At 33.1% G+C, this 24,668-nt stretch overlaps 1 protein-coding gene and 3 long non-coding RNA genes across 4 annotated transcripts; 3 read left to right on the top strand and 1 right to left on the bottom strand.

The window, feature by feature from the left end:
- Positions 1-226: 226 nt before the first annotated feature.
- Positions 227-5,081, top strand: LOC110709283 (probable glycosyltransferase At5g03795). Its single transcript, XM_021887499.1, has 4 exons — positions 227-788; positions 2,174-2,436; positions 3,765-4,113; positions 4,228-5,081. The coding sequence occupies exons 1-4, from the start codon at positions 474-476 to the stop codon at positions 4,903-4,905; spliced, it is 1,605 nt and encodes a 534-aa protein (XP_021743191.1). The 5' UTR covers positions 227-473; the 3' UTR covers positions 4,906-5,081.
- Positions 5,082-16,594: 11,513 nt separating this feature from the next.
- On the top strand, positions 16,595-17,466 carry LOC110709266. Its single transcript, XR_002508895.1, has 2 exons — positions 16,595-16,913; positions 17,283-17,466. It is a non-coding gene; the product is annotated as an uncharacterized LOC110709266 (long non-coding RNA).
- A 132-nt stretch (positions 17,467-17,598) lies between these two features.
- LOC110709282 lies at positions 17,599-19,028 on the top strand. The gene is made up of 2 exons (XR_002508898.1): positions 17,599-18,101; positions 18,177-19,028. It is a non-coding gene; the product is annotated as an uncharacterized LOC110709282 (long non-coding RNA).
- A 3,366-nt stretch (positions 19,029-22,394) lies between these two features.
- On the bottom strand, positions 22,395-23,788 carry LOC110709265. Its single transcript, XR_002508894.1, has 2 exons — positions 23,475-23,788; positions 22,395-22,579 (listed from the first exon to the last, which is right to left on the bottom strand). It is a non-coding gene; the product is annotated as an uncharacterized LOC110709265 (long non-coding RNA).
- Positions 23,789-24,668: the final 880 nt, after the last annotated feature.

The raw sequence follows: 24,668 nt of genomic DNA, 5'->3' as shown, positions 1-24,668 counted from the left end.
TCAATAACTCCAAAAAACAGATTTGTCACGTAGCAAGGAATAACAGTCAAACAAAAAGGTTCACACTCACATTGACCCCCACCCTTACATTTGGCTTTAAACTTGTTTTTGGTTTCATTCTCCTTTATATTGCATGTACTTGATTCCAAAACAAGGTCTGTTCAATTAGACGCCTGGCTGGTTGAATTGAAGGTGCAACTATTTATCACCAGATGTTCACTTTCTCTTGATTTCTGACCCACTTTTTTTAATTATAAAACCATTAAACTTTTCACTTCTTTTGTCTTCCTACTACCAAATACTAAACCACCTTCTTTTTACAATAACCCCTTTTTTCAGTGTAAAGATATAACAACTAAACATGTTGCACCATACCAAAAAAAACTTTGAGGTTGATATAATCATATAATTTTAAGTGATCAAATTTAGAACAATTACAAGAGATTAAATTAGAAGAAAATAACAAAAATAAAATGGGGTATTTGTATTTATCATCACCATTAGTGAAAGTAATAGTTTGCTTTACTTTACCATTGATTTTGTTATTTGGGTTTGTTTCGTTCAATGGTGGTCTAAATCCAAACCCTTTGTTTTCGTCATCGAAAACTTCATCAGGTGTAAATTCAAGGGAGAAACACCAAGTTTCAGCTGAAGATTTGAGGTTGAAAATTGAAGAAGGAATAATAGCAGAGAAAGCTAGTGTTGTAACAGAGGAATCTGTTTTATCAACACCTTCTGATCATGTTGCAACAATTCAAGCTGCTAATAACTCATCTGTTTTTGCACTTGTGAGAATTTTTATCACTTTTTCTCTCTTTTTTTCCGTTTATTTTTTGTACTCATTCTTAGTCTTTCGTTTTTCGTGACATGTTTTTGCATTAGTGACATGGTGTTGTATACGAAAACTTTCACTTTGATGCTCGGAGATTTGACATAATTTCACTTTGGTGTCCTATCCTTTTTTATCTCATGAAAACAAAATTTAGTAAGAGTTTTGTTTTAATTACGGGTCACACACATTTATATTGTTCAATGATTACTAAGAAGTGTGTTAAAGAAAGTTTTCATCCTTCCCAAATGTCCAGAAGACACTTACAAAAACAAGAAAATCATTTACTTTCCCTTGTATTTCTCTCCCGTGTTTTTGTCCTAAAAAATCTAGAAAAGTAGTTTTTTTTTTTTTTTTTTTTTTTTTTTTTGGGGGGGTTGGAACTAATGAATGTGTTGAGTGTAGTATTGACGAGTGCATGTATTTTACTTCGGGTTGGAACGAAATTAATACGTCAATTAAGAACAAAGGAGAATGGATTACTTGAAACAAATTTTTTATTCGTAGGGCATAATTGAATAATGCACATATTCAAGTTCTTCATAATTATACTTTCAATCTATTTATACTCCTTACTTCCGTAGAATTAATCAATTGATAGTTTGATACTATGTTTTCTTTGTAGTTAGGTCTATGCACTAAAATTATTTTGCACTAAAATTATTTTGCACTATATATAGCTTGAAACCTTATCTATGTAGGTACAATAAGATGGACCAAAATTTGGGTTAATCACTAATGGTAATTTGAGAGTATATATCTTTCACAACTTAAAATAATGTAGTACTTATATTTAAAACTATTGTTCTTAATAGAGATTTCTTCTCAATAGATTAATCGTTTACCACAATATTTAATGTAGCATCGTAATACGGAGTATAATGTAAATGTATTTACTACTGTACCTCCGTTGTTCTTTTTAAGGATTATATAGTGTGAACATCTTTTAAGAAGGGAAGTAGTACTACTGTACTAGAACACGTTACAAAATCAAAGCGATTACTATCTTTGTTACATATTATTTGCAACAATTTGATATAAAGTAGAGAGGAAAAATGTTTATTCGTTGTAAAAAATATGTAATGGAGGTAATATTAGTATTGAGTGGATACGTTTTTTATTTTATTTTATTTTATTTTTTTTCAAATGTGAAAATTTAGTAGAGAAGTGTGAATTGATTTTTTTTTAGAATTTTTTATTTTATTTATTTGACTACCGGAATAACTTTACTAAATGTGGTTAAGTGATTTCTTCACCAAAAAAAAAAAAAAAAAAAAAAAAAAAAAAAAAAAAAGGTTAAGTGATGTTGTTACACAAAAAGACTAATTTAGCTGAGTTCAACAGGCGACGAATGGGAGTTCAATGACATTAAAGGACATGACTCCAAATTCAACCGATATCATCGTCACTACCTTAAATGAAACACATACCCCTCCCATGAGGAAAGTTGAACTAGAGAAGGTGGTTACTGATTTGGATAAGCTTGAAATCGGCCTTCAAAAGGCTCGGGCCGGAATCAAGGAAGCTAAGTTTACAAATCGTACGTATGATGACCCCGATTTTAAGCCCGTCGGTCCAATGTATTGGAACTCCAATGCTTTCCACAGGTATGTAAGATTAATAAAGCATTATAGGATATTCGGAAAATATTGTTACGACTTGATTAACTAAAATACCAGGCTATTAGTTATGTTATACTCAAATTATCTATATAGACGTATTGGATATAATTATTTTAATTATAAAAACGCGTCACATGATTCATGTGACAGGCTTAGTATTTAGAGTTACAATTTCTGAAAATGATACTTTAGAAAAGTGTATGTCCTAGACTCCTAGTACTAGTGCCGATTTTAGTGCATGTTCAATTTGGCTTGAAGATTGAGACGTAAATGCTACTCTTGCTGAGTTGTTGGTTATATTTCATTAAATACATTTGGCAGGATATGTATGATTAGTGTTAATTTAAGGTACATGCATAATAAGCAAACTTTAATAATACATACTACTTTTACTTAAAAAGTTACTCCATTTGGAAATTGAGGGACAAAAAGTTATTATGAGTTTCTTCTTTTGGAAAGTCTAAGTGTTTGTTTTACCTAGCTAATTTGTTTTAGTGGTCACTGATTCTTTCAAGATTTGAACTTTATTAACATGTATGGAAATCAAAGGTCTTTTTTTCTTGCTTAATCAGATTTCTATATTTTGCACTAAATGAGTGTGTTAACATTTACCTTATATGAGATGCAATGCTAATTAAGATGAACTCGAGTACTTGAAAAAAGAGGGCGAAAAGGATTAGTTTATTTGATAATTAACACAATTGAACTTGTTATTTACGTGCCAAAGTTTTTTTTGGCACGCACGATCATTGGTTATTCGTGATTCTTTATAGAAAATGATTTAATTACATGATTTGGCCTGTTAATTTAGAATTGATTGTATTTTAAGTTGCATAATTCCTTTGATCAACATATTCATTCACAATTTCCCCTTTTAAGCATATAATGAAATGGTCAAATTGCACATAGGCCCCGTTCACTTCACCTTATTTTTAATGAAATGAAATTATTTTTACTAAAATAAAATTATTTTTGTGGAACTTAAATTATTTTTACTAAACTTAAATTAATTTTACTGAATTGAAATTATTTTTGTTGAACTGAAATTATTTTTATTGATTTTCTATTATAATTCTTTTTTAAGAAGACTGAATTTTATAACTGAACTTATTTTTACTGAAGTGAACTTATTTAGTAGTAATATTATTTTTTTAAGGTGAAGTGAATAGGGTCTTACATAGAAAACAACATTTGTTCATAGCGGAAAGAGAGATGTATTAAAATAATAGCGGAGTAGTATGTAGTATGTACGTGAAAAGTTATGTGATAGGAAGTGTTAAAGCTTGGTGCTTGCATATGATCGATAATTGCAGGAGCTACTTGGAAATGGAGAAACGATTCAAGGTTTTTGTTTACGAGGAAGGTGAAACCCCATTGTTCCACAACGGCCCTTGTAAAAGTATATACTCAACCGAAGGGAACTTCATACACCTAATGGAGATCAATAACCAATTCCGAACTAAGAACCAAGATAAGGCTCATGTGTTCTTCCTTCCCTTTAGTGTCACTATGATGGTTCATTATGTTTATCTACGTGACTCTCGTGACTTTGGTCCCATTAAACACACCGTGAGAGATTACATTAGTGTCGTTTCTAGCAAGTATCCTTATTGGAATCGTAGCCTTGGAGCTGATCATTTTATGCTCTCTTGCCATGACTGGGTACGTATCAAATTGATGATCTACATAATGTTACAACATAGCAGTGTTAATCAATTTTTGATGCCTTTTTATGAAGTTAGCTAAAAATGCCGCCTTTTTTTGTTCTTCATAAAGGGGCCAGAAGCATCACATTCAGTTCCTTACCTAAGCAAGAACTCAATTCGAGTCCTATGCAATGCTAATACCTCCGAAGGGTTCAAGCCTCGGAAAGATATATCCCTTCCTGAGATCAATCTTCGAACAGGGGATATCCAAGGGTTCGTTGGAGGACCATCCCCTTCACGGCGCTCCATCTTAGGATTTTTCGCGGGTGGACTTCATGGACCAATTAGGCCTATCCTCCTAGAGCATTGGGGAAACAACAACGACGAAGACTTAAAAATATACAACTACCTACCAAAAGGAATTTCCTACTATGACATGCTAAAAAATAGCAAGTTTTGTATTTGTCCTAGTGGTTATGAGGTCGCGAGCCCTAGGATCGTGGAGGCAATATACACCGGGTGTGTGCCTGTTCTTATATCGGATCACTACGTACCACCATTTAGTGATGTGTTGAATTGGAAGTCCTTCTCAATTGAAGTCTCGGTGAAGGACATTCCGAACTTGAAGATAATCTTATCAAGCATTTCTACAAAGAAATATTTGAAGATGTACCGAAGAGTGCTTCAAGTAAGGAGGCATTTTGAAGTTCATTCTCCTCCTAAACGCTATGATTTCTTTCATATGATACTTCATTCGGTTTGGCTTCGGAGATTGAACGTGCATGTTCATGATCATCAAGAGTTATAGACCCTGTAAATCTTTCCAAAAAAAAAAATACATATAATTTGAAAATGAGTTCATTTGTGGTAGTGGTGAGTAGGGGAAACCAAAACTACTTACTAGTACGTCATGATTTGATATCATTGTTCATAAAGTATATTGTACAATGGTATAAGTTTAGAATAAATGATTAAATTTGTATGAAATTTTTTGCAAATTGCAGTCATTTAAAATTACTATTTTGCAAATTGCAATCATTTATAAAAAATTGCAAATTACAGGCCAAAAGTTCGTATAAATTATAAATTGCAGTCCGATTCAACTTTTTCATCGGTTTACATGTCGAAAATCTTCGGTTAAGGTTTTAGGGGTCATTATAGACCTTAAGGATCCGAATTGAGCTAAGAATTAGAAAAAAAAAAAAAATAATGTAAGTGCCTCGATTTAGATGTCGAAAAATCTTCGGTCTATCAACACAACCGCGAATCTATACAACGATAATTGTATGTTCTTTGCTAATGTCGACTAATTTTTGTTAATTGGAAGTTTGGAACAGTTTATTGAGTGATTTTTATTTTTTTTTATTTTGTGTAACTCTATAAAAAAAAATTGAGAATTGTTGCAAAAATTATTATGTTGAATGTTATTTTCCAAATTAACGGATTTTTAAAGTATGGCATTAAAACTTTCCAAATAAAAAAGGCAAAATAATAAATAAAAACAAACAAAAAATAAGAAAAAAACATAATTAAAAACCATCCAAAACATAAGGAATGTGGGCAGACCGGAATACTATGTACAATATTACTGGCCTTTAAATTTTCCAACTTAAAAAAAAAAGTAAAAATTGAAATAAACCCAAAAACAAAAACACCCAAAAAAGTGAATCTTTCAGGAACAAAAGAAAATAAGAAATAAATCATTTCCTTTCAAGTCAATTAGTTAGCTAGTTTTGAAATTATAATTAGCTGTTTTGAAAAAATCTTTTGATAAATTAGCCATTTTGGTAAAAGATTTTTCAATCCTCTATGGATGTTTTTTCCATTTTTATTTGAATATGTAAATTGAGAATTTTTATTTTAAAGAAAATTTTTTGTTTAAAGTATAAAACATAAGTAAAATTTTGTATTTGAATTTATAGACATAAAATCATTGACTACACTATATAAAATTTTAGGTGCCAGAGTCTCATATCCTTAAAAAAAAAAAAAAAAAAAGGTACAAGCTTAAGAGTCTCATTGGTACTCAGTACCATTAATCTAATACTCCCTTCATTTTGGAATAATCACAACAATAAAGAGTGCTTATAGTTTAAGAAATATATAGGGTAGGCTTTAATAATAATAATAATAATAATAATAATAATAATAATAATAATAATAATAATAATAATAATAATAATAATAATAATAATAATAAAAGTAGTGTATTGTAAGTGGGGTTGATAAGAGAGAAAAATACTTGTAAAAATAGGGTTATTAGGAGAGATAATTAATAAAATAATAGAGAGTTTTTACCAAATAAAGAAGTGTTGCATTTAGAGGTGTTACAAAATTAATTCGGTCCAAAAAAATGGACGGTACCTAACCGGACCGGACCGATTAAAGTATAAAGCATACGTAAAATTTTGAATTTGAATTTATAGAATACATAAAATCATTGACTACACTATATACAATTTTCGGTGCCAGAGTCTCATTTCAACCAAAAAAAAAGGTACAAGCTTAAGAGTCTCATCGATACTCAATACTCCCTCCGTCCCTTAATACAAAGTCTCACTTCTTTTTTGGGTAAACCAAAATATAATGCCTGTTTCTATTTCAAGGTTGTATATTTTTGACATTATTACCCTCTTTTTATGAGTTGTCATCTTTTTTTCCTTTATTTTTTTGTACTTTTAACATCAATTCCCAACACTTTTCCACTCTATCTCTTTAATTATTTACAACTACTTTTTCTTTATGTTGAAACCCATTGTACCCCACTTGTGAGTAGGGGTGTTCAAAAATACCCGACCCGCTTGACCCGACCCCAAAACCCGATACTCTGCAAATTACCCGACGGGTAATTTTTGAATTTTTCATCTTTTTGCGGGTCGGGTACCCGACCCGTTAAAAAGTTTGAGTTTTGGGTCGGGTAATGGGCTGCACTTTGACTTCCACGGGTACCCGATAAATACCTGTTTGATTTTTTTTTTCGAGATTTTTCACTTTTGCTGGGAATAGTTTGGACTTTAGGAGTTTAGGGTTGCTCATTCACTCTACTAAGTTCTATCTAGCCGCATACACACTGATTTCCCCCCCCCCCCCCCCTCTCTCTCTCTCTCCTATCCACTCCTCTAGATCTAAGGATATTCACTCCACCGCAAAGGTTCAAACCACTACTCGATCTCAGACCACACCACAGCCCACCCATGTGCTGCTGCTCTGTGCGACCACACCGGAGCCTACCTTTGTCGATGCTGCTCCGCGTGACCACATATCGTACTCATCTGCTGCGCATCGTACCCATCAATTTTTTCATAACAAGTTGCAAATTCAATTCGTATGTTATTTTAGCTGTCTGCATTTTGCAATTGTAACTAAATGTGATAATATAAATCCTAAAAGTTTGCTCAATAGATGTGGGGCTTCATTAAATTGCCAAATTGAATTTCTTTGGTGTTAGTGTCGATGAATTTGACAGATTTTTTTTTGGAATTTTGTTGATATATGAGCATGTTCTAACTTCTAAGCTTATTAGTATTATGGCAGATTTATATTGATTATAGATTAAATTTGAGTTGGTATTAGTTAGATTATTTTTTTTTAAAAAAAAAAAACCAACATAATTACCGGGTCACCCGACCCGTTAAAATCGGGTACCCACTAACCGGGTACCCGGTCTTACCGGGTCGGGTAATGGGCCGAGTGCCAGGTACCCGAAAATCCGGGTATCTGGTTATGAGCACCCCTACTTGTGAGTGTCCCACGTTGGAGAAAGAGGAGAGGTGGTTTCACCCTATAAGGTAGAGGAGTTACTCCTACTATTGCCAATTGGTTTTAGTGTGGAATCTCTAAAGCCTAGTTTGTGGACTAAATTCTCTTCCTCCTCTTTGTTGAAGTTGCCTAGACATATTTTATATTGTTTTAAAATTTAACATGGTATCAGAGCCTATGTTTTTTGGGTCGTTCAAAAAATGGGTATTTGTCAAGCCCCTGATTAAAGGGTCTTTATTGGATGTTCATTCCCAATGAGGATTATATTGTACTTCTGGTGTGCTCTAAGTTCTAAGGACACTCACAAGTGAGGGAGAGTGTTGAAACCCATTGTAGCCCATTTGTGAGTGTTCCACATTGGAGAAAGAGCAGAGCTGGTTCCATTTTATAAGGTAGATGATTTACTCCTACTATTGTCAATTGGTTTCAGTGTGGAAGCTCCAAAGCCTAGTTTGTGGACCAAATTCTCCTCATCCTTTTTCTGGTTGCCCAGACCCATTTCATATTGTTTCGAAATTTAATATATTTCAATAAGATATTATGGGATATTATTTGATTTACTAGAATATTATCTCATGTTTATTTTAGTTAACTTTATATTTTCGTAGAATTATCTTTTATTCTAGAGTTAGTGGTTGTAACTCTATATATTTTCATGAACGATGAATGAGAAGGCAAGCCACATTTATCTCTCTTTCTCTCTAATTTAGCATGGTATCAAAAGTAGGTTAATTTTTTTTTTTTTACTTAGCCATGAACACCACCGGGGCATGATATTTCACGATATTAGTTTCGATCTTTGTACCCTTTGTGCAACAAGCAGGGGCACGTTTTTCCTATGTCTGGTCAAGGCTGAGGAGGGGAGCGAGTGAACGTAGCCACGAAAGGGGGGGTTCAGTCCCTTGTGGCGCAACTCCTATCATAGGTTCGGTTTCCACCACCGAACAATGGAAGGTGTTTCCGGGTTTTGTGGGTAATGATAGGTTTGATGATTCTTGTTGGATTATTGATACCTGAGTAGCCCATCATGTTACCGGTAATAATTCTTGGTTGTTAGACACTCACATTATTGAATGTTCGGTTGGTTTACCAAATGTGAACGTGTACTTGCTACTCTGGAAGGTTCCGTTCGTTGGTCCGATAAAATCACAATCATTGGAGTTCTCTTTGTGCCTCATCTTCATTGCAATTTAATATCTATTACTCAACTTAGTGATCAATTAAATATTTTTATTCAATTTAACTTATATATGTGTGCTATATAGGACCGACTAAAGCAGCTGATTGGAACGGGACTTAGGCGAGACGCACTATATTATAATAGCAAACTGGATGAGGTGCAACGTGTGTCTATGGTTGAAGCTACATTAGAATTGGAGCTCTGGCACAGAAGAATGGGGCATCCTACAAAGAAAGTAGTTTAGGTGCTTCCTCATATTAGCAATAATAAAAGTGGTTTATCTAAGGGGTGTGAAGTATGTTTTCGTGATCAACAACCTAGAGAAAAATTTTCTCTTAGTGAAAATAAATTCCACTAGTTTTTTTTTGAAAAAATTTGTGGGGTCCATATCGACATGTTTCATCATGTGATGCTCGTTATTTTTTTACTATAGTTGATGATTATTCCTGAGCTGTTTGGATTTATTTGATGCTTAATAAAATAGAAGTTTTCGAATGTTTATGGCTTTTGTTGCTATGGTTGAACGACAATTTCATCAAACAATTAAAATTATGCAAAGTGATAATGAAACCTAATTTAATTGGAGTAATTAAAATTGTTGCCATGATTACTTTGTTGCCACTGGAATTCTTTTTCAAACCTCCTGTGTTGGATTCCTCAACAAAATGGGAGAGTGGAGAGAAAACACAAACACATTCTTAATGTTGGAAGAGATTTGAAATTTCAAGCACAACTACTAATTTATTTTTTAGGGGAGTGTGTTTTAGCTACATCTCTTTTGATTAACCGAACTCCTACTCCTCTTCTTCAAAATAAAACACAGTTTGAAATTCTCTTCAATAAGCCTCCCTCTTTTGGTGCTATACGTATTTTGGTTGTTTGTGTTTTGCACACAATCAAAAGACGAGAGGAGATAAGTTTGCTAGTCGGAGTCGTAATTGTGTTTTTATGGGATATCCCTTTGCTAGAAAGGGGTGGGAGCTATTTGATCTTGAAACAAAGGAATTTTTTATCTCTCGTGATGTGAAATTTATGGAAGATTTGTTCCCTTTTGGTAGCCCGAAAGCCGTTAATATTGATATAAATTTGTGTGATACGAGTGATGACATTCATGTTGATTTTGCTGCATTTGATTGGAGTAATGATGGGGACGGTGACCTGGGAAACAGAGGGGAAACAGTCCACTCCGCACCCACCTTGCGGCATGATGATGCTGGCCAAAGGGGGGCTGCGGAGTTCCCTGCCCAGCAGTATACAGAGCATCAGCAAGTTGCCACTACCCAACACACAGAGCAGCAGCACGCTGCCACTGTCCAGCAGCACATAGAGGAGCAGGTCGAGGCTGAGGCTGCCAATGCTGGGCAGTCCGAGCAGCTTTCCCCCATGGTACATAAAGTTTTACAGGGCATCGGTCGTGGTTTCAGAGTGAAATTTCCCTAAGTTTTACTTCGAGATTATGTAACTCACACTGTGTTTGCTAAAAGTCCGTCTCTATCATCCAATCAGTCTTCAGGTATGTACTCCGTATCCCCTAGTACACTATATACATTGTTATAATTTTTCTGTGAATTATCGGAAATTTATTTCAGCAGTTGTTCAAAGTAAAGATCCAAAAATTTTCAGAGAGGCGATGAAATGTGATGGATGGGGCAAGTTTATGTAGGAAGAAATTCGGGCTTTGGAAGACAATGGTACTTGGACATTGGAACATCTTCCGCCTGGAAAAAGAGCTCTAGGCAGTCAATGGGTCTACAAGACCAAGTTTTTTTCACAAATGGAGATGTAGAGCGTCTCAAATCTCATTTGGTAGTGTTTGTAAATCATCAGAAAGCAGGGGTAGATTATGAAGACACCTTTTCTCCGGTTGCAAAAATGACGTCGGTGCGCACTGTCATAGCTATTGCGGCTGCAATAAATTGGGAGCTACATCAAATGGATGTGCACAATGTAAAACCCTAGGAATTCCTTCCTTTTAAAATACCTGTGTTTGCCCTGGTTTTATAGGAATATCTAAGACATTACCGCCACCGTGATAATGGTTAAGGCAACTATCAAAGACACACAGCGGAAGACTAATTTCAAAACATTTCAAGCCAAGTCAACATTGAAAATCAAATAACGAAAGTAAAGTCAAACGAAGTAAAATAAAGTCAACCTACAACTTGAAACCATTGTAGGCCCTGATTAAAACAAAATTGAAATTCAAAACCCCTTTTCGTTAGTCACATATGATAAATAAAGTCATAAATAAATAAAGCAATAACACAGTTGTATACTTATAGAAATTAGCATGATTCGCTCTTCACTCATGCCCATTCATGAATATGCTTCATCACCTGAAAAGCTTATCTATACTTGTTTCCACTACTCTTCATTAAAAATGGGTCATCATAGGGCCAAGATAAAGACAAGGCCAACAAATACACAAAACACACAATCAGCAAAGCTAAGTACATAAGCGTAATTAACACACTAACATACGATTTCCTATCAACACAAAACTTTCCTCATTGCACCTGTTTTTCAAGCATACAACATTCAATAAAAGTTCTTACTAGACACTACATAATTTATTTAATGTTGACTACTCATTGAATGGGTTTCCCACTCAACCTCCCCCAAATAAATTTGAGGTTACTGACACGGGAGCTAACCGTGCCAGCATCAATAACCACTCGTAAGTGGCGGAATTCCTGCGCATAATAATAATAAAAGGAATGTACAACGTCCGGTACTCCAGTAGAAGTTATGATCAAATATAAAGTCATATAACTCCCCCCATATGTTCATACTCAAGGTGTATACGTTCCAAGAGTTTTGGTGCGTAATCTCTTTCACTTTATGTTATTTACAAATTATTAAACTTGGTGATAACTCTCAAACCATAGTCATTCAATCAACAATAATTATTCAAACAATCAAATATACCAATTTAATTCTTGAATAATTAGCGACCACATAAAATTTAATGTTGAATCCTTTTTAATTCTATCTTGGTTCCAATGACACCTTAAACGCATAAAGCGCCACAAATCTTATCCCTCGGTGTTAAAAACACCTTAAGTGCACTAAGACACCAACATCCAATTTATTCCTCGTGTACATAGACACTTATATAGCTCTTTCCTCATGCTTATAGCATCAATAAAAATTATATGAATCATAATAAAATTCCTTTTCAATATTCCAAACCAAATTAAACATTTAGTTTAATTAAACATGCTCTCTAACATGCCATAAATAAATATGTGGTTCATAAATAATATTCCAAGCTATCAATTTCCAATCAATAATCCATCACAAATCAATCATGCTTCATAATCCAATCACCAATAACCACTAACACAAAATGTGGAATAAGCAACACACAATACATAACTGTTAAGTTTCACAGGCGATCTCTAGCATTATACAAAGCGTCTATGTAAGATAAGCGTTATGTAGGTTGAATATAGAGCGCCTGTCTAAATTAACAGCTCTATATGATATATCCAAATATAACACTATATGATATAGATCATCCCTTATAGATAACGGTTTTGCAAGTATAATATATTGAGAAAAAAAAGAAAAAAGAAAAAAAATCTTCGTATTCCACAATTCCACTCTAACCCTACTTCATACTTTCCTAAGCCGCCACTCCACTTCCCACTTCCCTCTCCTCATTCCCTCCTCTAACCTTGACCCCTCTCTCCTCTAACTTCAACCCTTAATTATCAGTCACTTCTCTCCCCACCACGCACACACACAACAACAACCCTTTATACCACCATCACTCCTTGCTTTCCAACTCTAACTCCGATGTGGCGCGGTGCTCAAAGGTTCGATCATGGTGGTTTTTTTTTTTTTTTTTTTTTTTTTTTTTTTTTTTTTTTGCGAAATTCAAATCGTGATGATTTTTGGGTGGTTTGTTTTGCGAAAGTAAGATCGTGATGATTTTTAGGTTCTTTGGTCGCAAAAGTCCAATTGTGGTATTTCTGGGCTGTGTGAATGACGCCCTTGGTTCTATTGAACCATTGAATATATATATCTCTCTATTTTTGAGCGCAAGTATTTGCGGGTTAATTGGTGTTAGGCGTTGCCGAGTTGGCTGGGGGCTGCAAACGGTGGTGTTCCTTCTCTTTCCTCTCAAGCTAGCCATCGTCATTCATCAATTCGTGTTTTAGGTGGTGTTCATCTGACGATTTTTATCTATAATTTAGATCCAAGTTTTTTTTTTTATTTTAATTCAAACTTTTGACTTTATTCTAATTAAAATTTCTGATTTTAATTTTAAAATTTGGTTTTAATTTTCAATTAGTAATTTTAGATCTTAATTGTCTGATTTTCACTTTAGAAATGGTTTTGAATTTCAATTATATAAAATTTAAAATTCTGATTTTCATTTAGATTAAGTCAGATGTTTGATCATTTTTGTGGGTTTTAACATTTCATATATGAAATACGAACACTTGTATTTTAGAGGTGATTTTACACTTTTATTACTTTTTGTTTGTGGATCTATTCTTGTTGCTTATGTATGGGTTTTTGTTACATGTTCAAGTTGATTATTCAGTTATTGAGCGTCATTTGGCTGGTTAATATGCATGTTACATTGTTACATACTATTTGGATTTAAATTATTCTATGATTTGTTCTTGTTGTTAATATGCAAATAGGTCTTATCACTTCTTGTTTTTCATGTTTTACAGATATTAGAGTGAAATTTTACTGAACAACCGCAGGCATTGACACAATCTACATTTATTTCTTCTCTAAACCCACAAGGCCGCAATTTTTGTTAGCGGTATAAATAATTAGTCAATAGCATTAGTGAACTTGTAATGTATTTTTTTTCCTCAACGAATTTAGTTATTGTAATTGAAATACATGTATTTTAATTTTTTTGTTAAATAAAATGTTATTGTTGTGGTATTTTATTTATTTATTTATTATTATTATTATTATTATTATTATTATTATTTATAATTAAATAATAATAATATTTTTTTAAAAAAAGGTAAGGAAAAGAGAGCGCCTATCTGTGGTAGGCGTTCTCTATTTATACAGCACAGAGCGCATATCCTAAGATGACTGTTCTCTTTTCCTTGTTTTTTATTTACTTTATACCTAGAATATGACGCGCCTATCTCAGATAGGCGATCTGTATTATGTTTGGTTATAGGGCACCCTCTCAGAATAACGCCTCAGAGGCGTTCTATATGGCTTGTTTCAGGCGTTCTATATTCATGTGTTTTGTAGTAGTGAACATCCAAATCACAATTTTCCAATCCAAACCTAGCATGATACTACGTGTAATCAATCAAACACATTTAGCATGCTATTATGTTAACATAATTATGCTAAGTACGCGAACATACCTTGTATACGATCTTAGAATCGCCATGACTTCACTCACTTCAAAGTCTCCTACAATTTAAAATATAGAAGAATATTAAAATCCACTTTACAACAAAATTTCAGCAATATATACTATTATAAATCCCCTCATAATTTAATTAAAATAAGCTGAAATTATATTTAAAACATCATACTTTAATTCCAATTAATGGGTAATTAAAATTCCTTAAAGAAACTTGATTTTAAATGCTCTAATAAAAATTCTAGCACTATATTTTAATAAAAACTTGCTGCAATTAAGCCTTAAAACACTTTAATCAAAGGTCTAAACCATTATACATCTTAACCCTTCAATAATTTACAAATCAAGATCCCAGGGTTTCAAAAATTGGGGCTTTTTAATTTAAAACATATTCTGACAATTAATTAACATAATACTTATAATCAAACATCAAAATCAAATCCCAAAACTCATAATTATATTTAAGCATAGATTAGTTTTCAACATTAAAGATTTAATTTTTTTATTTATATACATATATGTTCGAAAAAGGGGGAGAGAGAAAGCAGCGGCAGCCACCAAGCCAGTTGCCAACGCCGGTGGCTTCCTGCTGCCGGCGACCACCTGTTGCCGGTGGTCGGCGGTGGTGGTGAAGGGGACAGCCAAAAAATAGAAAAGGGAAGGGGAAAAAGGAGAAATAAAAAGAAAGAAAATAAGGAGAAAGGAGAGAGAAGTTTACCTTGGGTTTTCTCCACTCTAGGAAAAGTGGCAAAGTTGATTTGCCTCATAAGTGGAATATTTATACCCCTTCTCTACAAACCCTTTTCCCCTAACTTTCCTCTTTTAATTTTCCTAATCCCATCCCTAATTAAAACTTTACTAAATTAAAACTTTCCTTAAATTAAACCCCAACTTAATTAAATTAAATAATTAAAAAAAAATTCCTTTTTTAATCAGGAAAAATTGATTCTAATAATCCCACCTTTGATTGGTTCGCTGTTAATAATCCCACCTTTTGATTGTTATTTAATAATCCCACCGTTAGGGGGCATTCTCTTCCAATGGTCTCTTATGACCGGTAACCTGTTCTTTGGGTAATTTTTTGTTTTTTTGTTTTTGTTTTATTTATTTATTAATATTTTGGCCATTCACCAAGCCTTCTTTCCCTAACCACCAGCCCCACTTCATTTCCAACCACCAGGCACCAACAACAACAATAACAACTACTATGCAACCCCTTTGCCCTCGATGTTCCCTGCTCACTACTAAGCAGTCACACCACCAGCACCTTCTCACTAGCGAGCTATCATCACCCAACAACGCAGCACCTGACACCTGTGTAAGAGAAATTTAGCCTTCTTGCAGTCCTTGCACTCTAATCGATCTGCCACCGATCGATAGCAAATCGACCTCCAAATTCAACCACCTGCAATTAGCAATTCGTCCACCTAAAAGCATAATTATGGCCTCCAATCCCACAATTTGACACCAACTACTTCAATTGATGCTCCAATTTGAAGACCCAAGATGCGCATTTATTGTGGTGGTCGGTGGGCGTTTCAAGGTGAGAAGGACTGGGCTGGCATTTTTCATGGATTAGGGAAGGTTTGGGTTGGGAGTTTTGGGAGTGTGGGATGGCTAAAATGAATCGTTTTGGGGTGGGGATATGTTGGGGTACGGTGTTTCGGGGGTGGGGGTGGCTGGGGTAGGCTGTTTTAGGAATGGGTGTGGCTGGGTTAGTGTTTCGGGGGTGGGGGTGGTTGGTTGTAGTGGGAGTGGTGGGCTGCCTAGCCGGAAAATATGGAGGAAGGAGGGAAAAGGATAAGGAAGAAGAGAAGGGGAAAATTTTAAGTTTTAATTTTTGTAAAAAAAATAAATGAAAAAAAAATATATTTTGGCAAATCACAAATTGACATGTGGCATGTTAACCCATTATACCGGTTACTTATAAGTCAGAGATCAATGGAAGAGAATGCCCCCTAAAGGTGGGATTATTAGATAATAATCAAAAGGTGGGATTATTAACGGCGTACAGGTCAAAGGTGGAATTACTAGAATCAATTTTTCCTTTTAATTATTTTCAAACTTATTTAAAATAAATACTTTAAATAAAACAATTCAATTTAATTAAATACTTCTTAAAATACTTATTTTTATTAAAACACGTATAAAAATACGAGGTATTACACACAATGCCTTCTTACATGGTGATCTCGGTGAGGTCTACATGAAATTGCCTCCGGGTTTTAAAAGTTCGGATTCTTCTTTGGTTTGCAGACTTAAATTAGCTTCCTTTGTTCCTCTAGAGTCTTGAATATTACTGTCCTCCTCCCTTCTTCACTCTCCTCTTTCCCTTAATCTTTTATCAATTCTCTCTTCCACGAGCACACATCGACATGAGCTATTATAATCAACAATCAAGCTTCACCATCGACCCATACCTACCGTCAACCCATACCCGCCGGCAACAACTGTTCACACACCGCTTAACAACCGAGCATCCACTATCAATGCAAGCCTCGTTGTCAACCCCAAGGTTTTTGAATTTTAGATCTTATTTTAATTTATATTAGACATTAGATCTAGTAATAATCGCCCTTTGAAGATTTTTAAACTTTGTTATTTTATTTTTTCTTCTTATGATTTCCATCTAATTTTTATAAATTTATGCATTTAATTAATTTTATGTATTTAATATTTTTAATGGTTGGGTATTGTAGTCTTGTAGCTGTTTAATTATATTCTGCTAATTTGAGTTACATTTCATTATAGAGCATATGATTCTGTCCCTTTAAATTGTGATTGTGATTTATCTAGAGAAAATATTTTGGGTATCAAAAACTTCATTTTGATAGTGTTGCTTGTAATTGCATTTAATCTTTTTTTTTTTGATGTGTTTGCACAGAGAAAGGAGCTTAACAGCGTTTCTGAAGGAGTGAAGGTTATACTAAGCCCAACCTGACGAACTGTGGTGGGAGCTATACCGACACTTTTTAGGCCATTTTTTTACCATAATTTGTTGTATTGAAATTATATAATGGGATAGAATATAATTTAGTTTGTATCAATTAATTGAAAGGATTATTTTTCCCCAAAATATTCACCCTATTTTATTTTATCTTCTTGTTGGTTGTTGAATTGTTTTCCTTTAATAATAATAATAATAATAATAATAATAATAATAATAATAATAATAATAATAATAAATAATGATTAAAGTTACGTATTTTTTTTAATATCAAAAATGAACATTTGTAACCAACAATTGACATGTTCATTACAAATAGGTACCTATTTGTAACTAACATATCAATTGTCGGTTACAAATATTCACCTGTTTGTAACCAACATATTAAATGTCTGTTACAAATACATAACTATTTGTAACTAACAACTGAAATGTTAGTTACGAATAGGTACCTATTTGTAACGGACAATGTCCGTTACAAATAACAGGACTATTTGTAACCCCAGTACTTGTAACGGCCAATGTTGGTTACAAAAAGCCCGTTTTTGTTAGTTACGAATAACGTTTTTTCTACTAGTGAATCTTACTCTGATTACTCTTTATTCACATATGCTACAGGCAAAGTTCAGATTACTGTCATAGTTTATGTTGAGGATTTAATTATTTCTGGGAATGATTCCGCTGGCTTATCTTAGCTTCAAGATGAAGGACCTTGGTCCTTTGAAATGTCCTTCGAAATATTTTTTGGGTATTGAGGTATAGTAGCCCGTAGCTCTGTAATTTTGTTTTTGTGCCAACGAACGTATACATTAGATATTATTTCTAAAGCAGGTCTTTTGGGAGAAAAGCCTAGTGGCTTTCCTATGGAGCAAAACCACAAGTTGAGTCTTGCTACTGGTGATCTTCTCTCTGATCCGGAGGCATATCGACGACTAGTTGGCCGTTTGATTTATCTTGCTGTTACTCGTCCTGATTTAGCATACTCGATTCATGTTTTATCTTATTTTATGCAAGAATCTCATAGTGAGCATTGGGATGCTGCATTAAGGGTGGTCTGTTATTTGAAAGGCACTCCGGTATAGGAAATTTTATTGAGCTCTGAGTGTGACTTGAATCCGTAGGGTTGGTGTGACTCAGATTGGGCTGCATGTCCTCTAACACATCATTCTTTGTTTGGTTGGCTAGTGTTTCTTGGTACGTCTCCCATTTCATGGAAAACCAAGAAGCAACCCATAGTGTCAACGTCTTCTACACAAGCTGAATGCCGTTCCATGTAGGCAATTACATGTGATCTAAAGTGGATCAAAGCTTTGTTGTTAAGTCTCAGTGTGCAACATCCGAAAGCAATCAAATTATTTTGTGACAATGAGTCGGCTCTTCATCTTGCTAAATTTCCCGTGTTTCATGAACGAACAAAGCATATTGAGGTTGATTTCCACTTTGTTCGTGATGCAATTACCGAAGGGTTGATTTCTCCTTCTCATATTTCGACTTCGTCTCAGCTTGCGGATATATTCACAAAGGCTCTTGGCAAATCAGAGTTCAATTATCTTCGTTCTAAGTTGGGCATTTATGACCCGCATGCTCAACTTGAGGGGGGGGGGGGTATTGAGATATTATGGGATATTAATTGATTTACTAGAATATTATCTCATGTATATTTTAGTTAACTTTATATTTTCCTATAATTATCTTTATTCTAGGGTTAAAGGTTGTAACTCTATATATTTCATGAATGATGAATGAGAAATCAAGGCCACATATTTCTCTCTTTCTCTCTAATTTAGCACTTTCTCTCTATCTCTCTCACCCCACATGAATATATGTACTTTTAATCATTAGTTTTACAAAATTTACAAATTTCTCAATTCCTACGCTAAAACGAAAATAGGCTTTGTATTAAGGGACGGAGGGAGTACCATTAATCTAATACTCCCTTCATTTCGGAATAATCACAACGATAAGGAGTGCACATAGTTTAAGAAATACTTCCTACGTTTCTTTAGTCACAATTGTCAATGCACTAATTCAACCATTAATATCTTTAATTACTGAGAAACAAAAATTATAAAAAGTTGATATACATATCGTGAGCAATCTAACAAGATCCCACATGAATATATTTTTCATTATACATAACGCACAAAATACGGTCAAAGTGGAGTGTGTGAATAGTGCGAAAGTCAAAATGTGTCAACTAAAATAACGGAGGTAGTATATAGGGTAGAATTGTAGGCTTTAATAAGATAATAGAGTTAATATGAGATAATAATAATAATAATAATAATAATAATAATAATAATAATAATAATAATAATAATAATAATAATAATAAAATTAATTTAGTGTAAGTGAGGTTGGTAAGAGAGAAAAATACTTGTAAAAGTAGGGTTAGTAAGAGAGATAATTAATAAAATATTAGAGGGGAGTTCATTAATCGGTCCTGATCGAAAAAATGGACTGAACCTAACCGGACTGGACCGATTCTCTAGGTTGAGAATTTTTTTTTTTTCCGGTCTTTGATCCAATCTGGTCCAAAACCCTATAAAAACTGGTCTTGGACTGAACCAATTTTTTACTTTATATTATGCATAAAATCTTAATTAATGATTAAAATTATCCTTAATATGCTTAGAGAAATTTAATTGTATGAGGTTTTTTGTGCTAATCATACATTAAAAGACTTTATAATATTGTTTTTCATTTTTTATTTGTTTGCGTTTTCCATAAATAGAGGGAGTAGAATAAATTAAACAATGAGTTCAGCAGAAGTTGTAGTTAAAACAAAATAATAAAGAAATATTGTATATTTTATACTTATTAAAAATGTGAATACTTTGTTGTAGGGAATATTTCAAGCGTTATCCCTAGCTTGAACCCCACTGTGATCATACAGTTAAGTACGGAGGCGTCCAAAGGGAAAGAAGATAGAGCAAAAGAGTTGCCAACAAGTTTTATGAACTTGTAAACCGTTGACGAGGTGAAGGTTACAGCCCTTAACGATCCAGGAGATCGTTAACTCCAATAGGTATGGAACCGTGACTGGTAGTTCGGGGATGAAGGTACAAATCCAACCTAAAAGAGATTGAACCTGCCTTAATAATAGGCCTCTACTTTATTCTGATCGTATTCATGTGCGCTTTCTGACTAACATGCAATCAATAGGATTAACCCTAAACCTGTTTATCTATGTTGGTTGAATATTAATGCACAAACAAATCTATTATTGGGGATGAATTATAATCAAATTAACCCTAAATAAGATTATTAATTATCTTATTAAGCGTGATTACAAGTAAAAATTCCCTTTAAACATGCATATAAGGCGTGATCAAGCAATAACAATAAAAATATCAAGCAACATAATAATAAACAATAATAATAATCATAATAATTAAAAATAATCATGTTAAAGCATAATATTAATAGCAAGATCTTAGCCATGATACTAACAAGATTAATAACAAACCCTAGTATGTTACTAAACAATAAAGATCAAAGCTAACCCTAACATGATACTAACATGAATATTAGGAAAGAATATAGGAAGCATCACAGAAATCATAATTGATATAAGCAAATCACCCTAAATATCATACTAAAGAAAGCATCCTAACATGATACTAGGAACATCCTAAACATGATACTAGGAATCAAAATAACAATCTAAGCATGATTTCTATATCATAATATCAATAAATCAATTAAAGCGCTTACTTGGATGCCTCGTACCTCTTTCTAATAACAAAATACACACGTTAGTAACTTCAAGGAAAAAATAAAAAATCAAACAATTAAATTAAATAATTGGAATAGAGATTTGGGACCAAACCTTCAGAAATATTAAAACCTTTCACGTCTAGGGCGGAGGCAACTTCGAACTTGGCTAGGTGTGTCTAGATCTTGTGAATGCGGAATTGTGTATAAAGGTTGGTTTAGAAAATAGAAAGAGAATAAGCTTTAGCTTCGAGAGAGAAGAGAATTAGAGAATTGATGATTGTAGATGATTGAAAACAGAGTTTTTAGGAGACTATTTATAGAGAAAATCAGCCAAAAAGATAGAAAAACAAATCAGAGTTTCGACGAGAAAAAACAAAGTTAGCGCCTAACGCTGAACATTAGCGCCAGACGCTAATGACTGGCGTTAGGCGCTAATTAATTTTTTTTTTACACGTTTTCTAAATTAAGATAAAATTTGTCCGTATAGAGGGCAAAATCGTATTTTCCTTAAAAACACTCTTTTATTCTGATTAAAACTCTAAAAAGTCAACAAAAGTTAATTTATCAATGCTAATTGAATTAGGATGAAAAGAACTTTCTAGAAGAATCTAGACTAAAACCTTTCCTAATTGCATTAGGAATGATAAATCCATATTAGACCCCCCTCTAGATCATTGGGCCGCATATAAGGCTCAAATCGGGCCCAGTTTAGTAATTTGGCCATAACTTACTCATTATTCATCGGAATTGGGCTTATAATATATCGTTGGAAAGATTTTTTCAAGCCCCATCCAACTACACCATTATTGGACTCTTATTATAGACCAACCAAACTGGATTGGCTTTTTTCTCAAAATAGGTTTTAAAAATAAAACAGAGAGAAAAGAAAAGAAATTAAAACTATCCGCAACACTAGACTTTCCACACTTTCACTTCATTCAATTATGCACTACTACAAAAACATGAATATAGAACGCCTAAAACTTGCTATATAGACGTTCTTCTGAGGGGGTGCCCTATAAAGTCTACAAAACGCCTCTTTGAGGCGTTCTATATCTAACACAATACAGAACGCCTATCTAAGATAGACGCTTCATATTTAAGGTACAAAGTGAATAAATAACAAGGAAAAGAGAGCTGTCATGTTAGGAAAGGCGCTCTATAACTATATGAAAAGAGAGCGCCTATCACAGATAGGCGCTTTCTTTTCTTAATTTTTCTATTAAAAAAAAAAATTATTATTATTATTATTATTATTATTATAATAATAATAATAATAACAATAATAATAATAATAATAATAATAAAAATAATATGGAGTACACAATAAATAAAACACCGTACCAATAGGGCAATACATAGTATTAATTAAAATAGCAAATATTTGAGTTGCAATAACTAAATTACATTACAAATTCTTACAAGAACTTTACATGACAAATTCTCTAATACAACTAACACAAGTACGTTAAGCCGACTGTGTCAAGCTTGCTATTGTCAAGCAAATTTCATATCTGTAAAAACATGTAACAACAAATGATAAGACTATAATTGCAATGTAATTTAAAGTAAATTTTATACAACTTCAAATAAATATAGATCTTTATACAATTTTAATTAAGACATTTCCCACAAGAAATCAAAGTAAACCCAATTCATAATGTCACTCATATATGTTTAAACAAAACAATTAAAGAAACTAAATATAAAAAATGAAGAAATAGAAATTAACCAACCTGCCAAACAAAACAATCAAGACAGGGGAACGATTTGAAACAATTAAACCAGACAAATTGCTACTCCCCTCTTCACAGATCAAACAATCCAAGGATTAGAAGGTAAAATTATATAGCTAGACTGATTACAACAATTTCCCTGATGTAGTTCATCATGTGCTCGCTTCGACCTGAATATAACCCTTGAGGCCTTGATCTTTCTATGTTAGAAAAGATCCAGGAATATAATGCATAAACAGAAATCTACTTTACCTCAGATGCTTCTTTATTCTTTCATTTTTTCAATTATATTTTACAAAATTAGAATATTCAATCATTTCATTGAATCTAAATATTATGCCAACATTCTAAATTGAATTTTACCCACAATTCGACCAATAACAAGCATGCAAACAATCATGAATCATCATATCATAAATTCACAATTATCTGAAAATTCAAATCAAGGATCTCTGAACCAAAAGCATAAATCAAACTGAATTTTCAAATTCAACCCCTACCATACACTTAACATATAATTAAAAACTATCAAAGTCAAATTCAGCACGAAGTATCACAAAAATATAGTACCTAGAAACTTAAATCAACTTGAACAATCATCATCTACAACATTCAAACAGAAAAATCTTCCAAAATGATATTCGATGATAACAAAGAGAAACATCGATCTTACCTACCATCACATCATTACTGGCTAAGGAGGAGGATGCGAGGCTCCTTGTTCATCACTTCGCCATTGGCTAATTTGGAGTGCACGATTCGGTTCATCGGTTTGAAATTTCTAGAAGAGGTTGAGAGGATCTAAAGAGGAAGAGAGGAGAAGGAGGCGAAAGAAAAAAAAAATTTGAAGGGAATGAGATAGCAGCGGCGAGACTGATTCATCAAGGGGACTTAAGTTCTAGGGTTTTTAATCTTGTCGGTTTCTTTTAATTGTTATTTTTTTAAAATTTTTATTATTATTTTAAAATAAATAGAGCGCCTAACTAAGATAGGCGCTCTATATTACAAAGTCACTTTTTATTAAAATAATAAGAAATCATATAGAACGGTTAAGTGGGGAAGGCGCTCTATAACTTTTAACTTACAAAACGCCCATCTTACTTAGGCGACCTATAAAATACTAGAGATCGCCTATCCAACTTGACTGTTGTGTATTGTGTGATTCTTTTTCCCATTTTTATGGTAGTGATGATTCGACGTGAAAAGTACTCATTACCGGGTTTTGTTTTGGGGAGACACAAATGGGTGTCTACATTTATTTTATTTGACTTTTTTTTTCTTTCAATTTATCTTATTCAAACTTACTAGGTTAACTTACACGGTTAGATATAAATTTTTTATTTATTTTTTAATTTATTTTCTATTGTATTACATCTAATATAAATATTAGAATTAGGTATGTATAAAAATGATTTACATTTATGGAAATTAAAAAAAAATGAAATGCAGGACCAAACATCAAACAAATTAGCAAGGTTCCTCCAAAAAAAATTGTTTAAAGTCAAAGTTTAATTTCAAATTATTTATTAGAGTCAAAGTTTGGTCAATTCAGACAATCAGATTAGATCAGATCAAATCAAATTAGATAAGTTCAGATAAAAAAAATATAAGGTAAACTAAACAGGGCCTTAATAGATTTTTGCTTGGTTAAAAAAATAAAAATAAAAATAAAAATGAAACCCTTTAATTATTTATTTATGTATCCCCATCACTATACATATCATTTTTATTTTTTTTATTTTTTTTACACAATCACTATCGTATATTCTACAAATGTATAGCCAAGTGTCTCTCTTCTCGGCTTCGACATGTCTTACCTCTTATTTCCAATTGCAAGAATGCTATTGTTCCAGGTCGGCTTATGTCG

This window comes from Chenopodium quinoa, unplaced genomic scaffold (assembly GCF_001683475.1).
Source record: "Chenopodium quinoa cultivar QQ74 unplaced genomic scaffold, ASM168347v1, whole genome shotgun sequence".
NCBI lineage: Eukaryota > Viridiplantae > Streptophyta > Magnoliopsida > Caryophyllales > Amaranthaceae > Chenopodium > Chenopodium quinoa.
The sequence above is the reverse complement of the archived record's forward strand: the minus strand, read 5'-3'. Positions and strand labels throughout refer to the sequence as shown.

What these genes read in the sequence shown, in the direction of transcription:
- LOC110709283 (XM_021887499.1), top strand. Translation starts at nt 474, where the DNA reads ATGGGGTATTTGTATTTATCATCACCATTAGTGAAAGTAATAGTTTGC. An exon ending in ACTCATCTGTTTTTGCACTT is followed by an intron (nt 789 to 2,173) that starts GTGAGAATTTTT and finishes TGAGTTCAACAG; the next exon opens with GCGACGAATGGGAGTTCAAT. An exon ending in TGCTCTCTTGCCATGACTGG is followed by an intron (nt 4,114 to 4,227) that starts GTACGTATCAAA and finishes TTCTTCATAAAG; the next exon opens with GGGCCAGAAGCATCACATTC.